The sequence below is a fragment of the Phoenix dactylifera genome, chromosome 1 (assembly GCF_051530095.1).
Source record: "Phoenix dactylifera cultivar Ajwa chromosome 1, Ajwa_hap1_PhDact_Kaust_v1.1, whole genome shotgun sequence".
Taxonomy (NCBI): domain Eukaryota; kingdom Viridiplantae; phylum Streptophyta; class Magnoliopsida; order Arecales; family Arecaceae; genus Phoenix; species Phoenix dactylifera.
Window position 1 is genome coordinate 68794715 of NC_143190.1, and position 6314 is coordinate 68801028.

General features: G+C 38.2%; 1 protein-coding gene across 4 annotated transcripts; it reads right to left on the reverse strand.

Moving 5' to 3' along the window:
* Nucleotides 1-386: 386 nt before the first annotated feature.
* LOC103724141 (WRKY transcription factor 72A-like) lies at nt 387-5392 on the reverse strand. Of its 4 annotated transcripts, none has more exons than XM_008815308.6 (6): nt 4941-5387; nt 4319-4402; nt 3418-3510; nt 2544-3074; nt 2198-2311; nt 387-1357 (listed from the first exon to the last, which is right to left on the reverse strand). In XM_008815308.6, the coding sequence occupies exons 1-6, from the start codon at nt 5148-5150 to the stop codon at nt 503-505; spliced, it is 1887 nt and encodes a 628-aa protein (XP_008813530.5). In that variant the 5' UTR covers nt 5151-5387; the 3' UTR covers nt 387-502. The 4 variants fall into 4 exon arrangements, with proteins under 4 accessions (XP_008813530.5, XP_089783037.1, XP_088566957.2 ...); XM_089926911.1 differs by lacking the exon at nt 4941-5387 and adding an exon at nt 4677-4897; XM_088710831.2 differs by lacking the exon at nt 4941-5387 and adding an exon at nt 4657-4896.
* Between the last annotated feature and the right edge of the window lie 922 nt (nt 5393-6314).

The following is a 6314-nucleotide window of genomic DNA, read 5'->3' on the forward strand; positions in this document are numbered from 1 at the left end:
CTGACGTTTTTACGAAGGCACATCTACCGAGGTGTCAACGTGATCTGATTAGCAAACTCAAGTTGGTATCTTCGATACCATCTTGAGTTTGAGGAAGGATGTTAGCTATATAGTTTAGCTGTACAACAGTTGTATACAGCTATATTGATTAGACTATACAGCTGTGTATAGCCTCCCTTCCATCTATAAAATGAGAGTTATGGCACCATTTGTATAAAAATATGGAATAAAGATTGTATTGCCTTCTCTCTACATTTTCCTCTTCCTTCTCACTTTTTCTTTTAGCAATATCTAGGATCTAAGCGATGGACCTCCTCCATGAACAAGTTCTCAAGGGAGAGGGACCATTGAATATATTATTCATCCTTTGTTTCTTTATTGAATTATTGTTTAAAAACTGATATATATTAATGCAACAACCAATTATCCTTACAAAAGTTTCAGACTTCCCTTAAAAAAAAGATGAAAATCATAAACCAAAATGCAAAAAAGAAAAGTCGCTTCAGCTGATTTGTTCCCTATTATCCACTGGCGATGCGGAGGCACTCTTGGAGCTTAGAAGAGCTGATGGTGGTTGGAGAAACGTCACGCTTCCTTGTTGATGGCTTGAGTAAGTCGGTGAGGCGAATGCCGATGTATAGGCGGGCGCCATGGCCGCTTGCTCGCCCCATTTCAGTCCTACTTGGCCCGAACCACCCTCTCCTGCACCTTGGCCACCCTGTGCTCCAAGGTACGACGTGACCGCAGCTGCCAATGCCGATTGAAAGCTCGGGTCCGATGTGATCGCTTTGGCAACCGTCTCTGTCAGAAAATGTTGGCCAGGACTTTGGCTGGTTCCCTTGTGCATGTAGGATGGATTAATGAAAGAGTCTTCAGTTTGCCTTCCAAGGTTTAGAGATCCCATGCAGTTCTTGTCATACAACTGAGCTCCATAGCTTAAGTTCCCATTACCCCAAGATGCTGGCATGGTGTTGAACTCTGAGGAAGAGAAGTTGAGACTTGTCGAGGGGTACTTTGAGTAGGTGAAGTTTGAAGAGGACTTGTATTGGGGAGTAGATGAGGGTGCAGTGAGGTCTAATGTGATGGTGGGGTGGGAGGAGGAAGAATACATCGATGGGTTTGGTGGGTAGAACTGTTTCAACCTCGAGTTAGCCGCGAGGCTGAAGCCATGAAGGTTGGCACTTGAGGAGGCTACGGATCCGAAGGCTGGGCAAGAAGTGGATGAACCAGAAATCAGCATGGATGCAGCGGCGGAGGTAGTGGATGCCATGGCAGTAGCTGACATCGGAAGGGGATGGTTGTGGTTTCCTTCGTAGGTGGTGATCAATATGGACATGTCTTCAGCACATCTCTGCACCTGAAAAGATGAAAGGAAAAAGAAAAGAAAAGAAAAAAAAAAAACATCACAATTTTTCTTTAAAATGTTAATTTGTTTCTTTTTTTTTATAATTGAGTACTAAGTAAAACATAAAAATTAAATTATATTGTTATAAGGATTTAGGTAAGAGCTTGGATCACGGCATGTTGAATATATAGGCTGTTGAAGCGTCTACGGAACCATCAAGAGTCCTACTACGGATGATGATGATGTCAAGATCTACAAAATATCTTACTATATCCTTGGTAAAAAGTCAATATAAGATGCCTTTTTCTTTTTGTTTGTCAGTCATTTTAACTTCAATGAAACTATGCATTGTTTTTAAGTGTATATTGTTGAATCATAATTGAACAAGACGTCTGACCAACTCTAGTTTGTTGATCAAACCTTTTGATTGATCAGTGTCTTTATAAATAAGATGGAAAGTAACTAATCAGGATTCAAGAGGTCATGAGACTTCTAAAGGAATGGGTTTTTTTTTGATTGAAACAGGAAAGGTAATAATCATTCTTGGATAAATAATCCCAAATATTCACCCTATCAAGTATTTTAAAAAAAAAGCCAAAAGAATTGGAAATCTATCCTGAAACAAGCAACTTGGCCACGGAAACAACTGAGAAGCTAGCGAGCTTTGCTCTCTCAGGCCTCAGAGCTACACCAAAATCAAATTTTGAAAATTTGATCGTTATTAGTAGTTACGAAGTTCTATCATACATTTAATCTAGCCACAATTCAAATCAACCGAGAGACTACTTTATAACAAAAAAAAAAAAACTGAATCCAACCTAAGAAAACCATCAAATTTTAAAGGGATAATACCTGCTTCCTTACGGGGCATGCCGGTGCAACGGTGCAACGGTAGTAAGCTCGTGGGCATGGATTTCCTTTCGCAATCTTCTGCCCATATTTTCTCCATTGACATCCATCATTCATCTGTAAATAGAACTAACATTCAATCAGTAATCTAAAAAGACATTTATCAATAAATAAGATTTAATTTCTATTAAATTCATGAGCATTCCCCGTCAGCCAAAATGATAATGCATAATGTACGAACACTTTGCAGACACTAGATACACATATATAACACACATATATACATGCATGCATGCATGCATACAGGCAAAGTGCAACGTTGAGAACAACATAAGGGATCCATACGAACCGTGGGGGTATCACATCTTGCTCGCACAGAAACTCTAGATCTCTTGAGAGGGGGTTGTGGAAACACTTCATCTTCAGCATTCGCTGAACTCGTTACTGTCTTACTCGGCAGCCATGGTTCCCCAGCATCTGCTTCCTTTGGCTCCTCAAATCTGTCGTCTGGGATCGAATTCAGCAGAGCCTCGCCTGGGCCGCTGCTAGAACCATCAAGTTTGCAGTGTAATCCAAGGGCGAGGCCTTCGTTTATCATTTCATTTTCTTTGCCTTTACTATATATGTTTGCCTCCTCTTCTTTTCTGTTTCTACTTGAGATTGTTCCAAGGCTGAGTGAGACGAGTTCAGGTTCTTCAGCATCGTCAGGGGTGCTAAAAGTCTCATCTGGTTTCTTAACATGATATGTTTGGACAATGTCAAAGAAGTGCATTTGGGGGGATTGGGAATCCTTCATTGTTTGCGCCAAGAATGCTTTCAGTCTTTCATTCTCCTTTCTTACCTCGCACCTTTCTGCTTTGGTGGATTCAAGCTGCTTCTCCTATAAAACCACAGTCCATAATAAGAATGAGCATTTCTACATACTTATACACTGCTATTTCGTTTTTAAGCCCCATGCTCTACAATTGGATTGGAGCTATGAGTCTAGATACTCTTCGCTTGAAAAGGCATGCCTTGCGCTTGTCCGGGCCACGCAGAGACTTAGACACCACTACATGCTAGCTTACCAAGTCTGGCCTTATCCCATTGACATTAATTCAACAGGGTTCTTAAGCTTCGTAAAAAAAAGAGGAGGGGGAGGGGATAAAATTTGAAGTTAATGCTGAAACATTTTCTTTTCTTTTTTGCTCTTCCTATTGAGGAATCTGGAAATATATGCTCACCTGACTGATTGTAACTGAGTTCTTGGGTTTGGAAGAAGAGGGTCTTGAACTTGCATCCATGAATGATCTTTCACTTCCAATTACAGTGGGAACCTATAGTTCATGGACTCAAGTTAGAGTGCTCATGCAAGAAGAATCAATAATAGTGAAGTTGAAGGATCCTGAATTTAGTTGGGAGACTCTTTATTATTTTGTTCATAATTTGTGAAATAAATTTTATTTTCCATTTAGGGTGTGTACCATAATTAAGGAAGACTGCTACGGAGATCTGTGTTGATAGCAAACATGAACCGAACCAATTGAAGTCATATGGAGGCACAAACTCCAAATTCTTAATTTGAGATATATATATATATATATATATATATATATATATATATATATATATATATATATATATATATATATATATATATATATATATATATACACATACATACATATATCTATATATGTGTATTTCTGTTTCTTGCATATATTGCTATGAGCAGGTAAAACAATTAGGTTAAATGATTTTGTTTAGCCGAGACTATCATCAGGCAGCAATTTAAATCAAGAATATGATTAAATCATAAAAACATCTATCTAATTACCGTTAAGCATACGAGAAAGTGTTTTTTTCCTGAGAAGGAGATGGCTATTATGTTTACAAACATACGATCTGGAATCTTAATTAGCAAACGTACACATTTCATTGCATAAGGGACCACTCATCACATATCTAAAGGAGTTTTAAATCAATAAAAGATAAAGAACAAGTTGCAAAAGGAGCTGCAGACTAAAGGCATGCATCTTCAGATATTTGGCCGTAATCTATTTGAATATGAAAAATTGGATGATAGGTATATACGCATGCCTGCGATGGTAAAATTATTTTATTTTGAAGTTTAAAACTCCATACCTCTCTGTTATCGATGGAATCTCTTTGGCTTGGTGAAGATGATCTTGAAGAATGCCTGCCACAGGTTGATGTTTCACCTCCAAACTGCAGGATCAGAAATTTATATAGGGTTAAAAAAAAAATAAGGAGGACTTTTTCTTCATCTTCTTTAGCTAAGTGATCGGTTAGGAGGACTTGATTGGTTCTTCCCAAATTATTCTAGATAAATATGATATTAATTCTTCCACAGTAGACCAATTCTCAATTTCTTTCAAGGTCGATCTAATTTAAACATGAAAAGTCCCACTTTTTGTCAAGATTGCTGACTTGTTCACGTTTGGTAATATTGCTATACGTACCTACAGATAGGAATATTTACCATGGAATGATCATTTTCACTTCGCAGAAGCATAACATACCAAACATATAGATCTTTTCATCAGATGAGGCCTATAGGAGTAGCAAGAAGAGAAAACTTCGATCTAACTCCTAATATGCATCAAACCATTAACTTTTGAAAAATTTCGGAGCAGCTCATGACCCCATCTTTTATTTTTAAAAGAAAAGGAAATTTCAGATTGTGGACATAACCATATATAGCGCATAGGCTAATTAAGAGAGTAGGAAGAAGAAGAAGCAAAACCTTTCCAATCTTTCCATTCTCTTCATCACCAACACAACCAACCTTCCTCTCCTCTTTGACAACAACATTTCGCTTCAGTATCACCTCCATTGAAGACAAACCAAGGTCGCCTCTCCTTCCCTCCTTCTTGATGAAAGTTCCACCCTTCTTTGCCTTCTGTCGTTGCAATCCTCCTCGTATATAGAGAAGCCTCCTGAGTTTGACTTGCATTAAGATTCAAACCCAAATACTTATCTCCTTTAGGCCATAGGCATCAAAGGGTCAACAGCCCCAAGTGCAATGCTGCAAGCAAAAGAGAACGGCGTCTTTCAACGCGGGAGACGTGTCGTTGGTCCGTGTGGAGCTTTTCCAGCCGCACCCTCGGCTTCCCTCCTCCATCCGAACTTTCTCCGTGGCCTCCTAATACTATGTCTCACGTGGCCTTTGCCTCTGGTCAAACCTACCCTTGTCCTCGGACTCCGGCAAATAGACACCGTCCTCTCCGGTAGAATAATTCATAGGAGTTTTTTTCGAAATATATATCTCCGATAGAATGTACTCTCGCCATTGTTTTATGGTATTCAAACTTACTTTATGCATGATATAACGCCATGATTTAAAATCCAAGGTCTCTGCTCCATGGATGCTTCAACTATATCAGATGATCTAAGCTTGCTTTAATGCAATTTAGCAACGATATTTAAGGGTTGAGGTCGCAAGAATACAGTTATGTGTTTTTAAATAATTTTAGATTTTTTTGCATATAAACTATGCACTTATATATCTATAATTAATTTATATAAAGAGTTTAGATCGATGATGAAGTCGGCATAAAACTCATATCAAGTAAGAATTAGAGTTTGCTCTTCATTGTTATTGACAGCCAAATTCTTAGTTTATTCTAGAGATTAAGAAAGAACTACTTGATGGACTAAATTATATACAGATACTTTATCTTAAACCGTTGAATTTTACCAATTTATCCTTCAAAGCTTATATAGAACATGTAGACTAGCAGGGTGTCGCATTAAATTTTAAGACTTTTAAGGGTTGAAACTTGGCTTGGTTGCCAATTTGCATGGAGATTCCAGTCTACACTCCAGTTGAACTTTTCAAGGTTGACGAAAGGGACTCTATTATCCTATGACAAAACTCCTCCTACCGGAATTTTTCCCTTCAGATTAAGGTTCTAACCATTGCTTTGTTGCACCGCTGATTTTTTTTTTTCCCAATTCCTTGGGGATTACGTTCTCGCAGCTAAACCTAATCAAGATCCTTGTGCTTCTTCTTTTGTACACCAAGGCATTTCATTTTCTTCTTTTTCTTCCTAGTTTCTTCTTTTCCTAGCTAGTGGAGGTAAAAAACAAACTTCTTCTTCTTCATCTTTTTTATCTC

Excerpts from the sequence above, each read along its gene's own strand:
- LOC103724141 (XM_008815308.6), bottom strand. The coding sequence starts at position 5,150 with ATGCAAGTCAAACTCAGGAGGCTTCTCTATATACGAGGAGGATTGCAA. Across the intron at positions 4,403-4,940 it reads AGAATGGAAAGATTGGAAAG|TTTGGAGGTGAAACATCAAC; the intron begins GTTTTGCTTCTT and ends CTGATCCTGCAG. Across the intron at positions 3,075-3,417 it reads ACTCAGTTACAATCAGTCAG|GAGAAGCAGCTTGAATCCAC; the intron begins GTGAGCATATAT and ends GTGGTTTTATAG.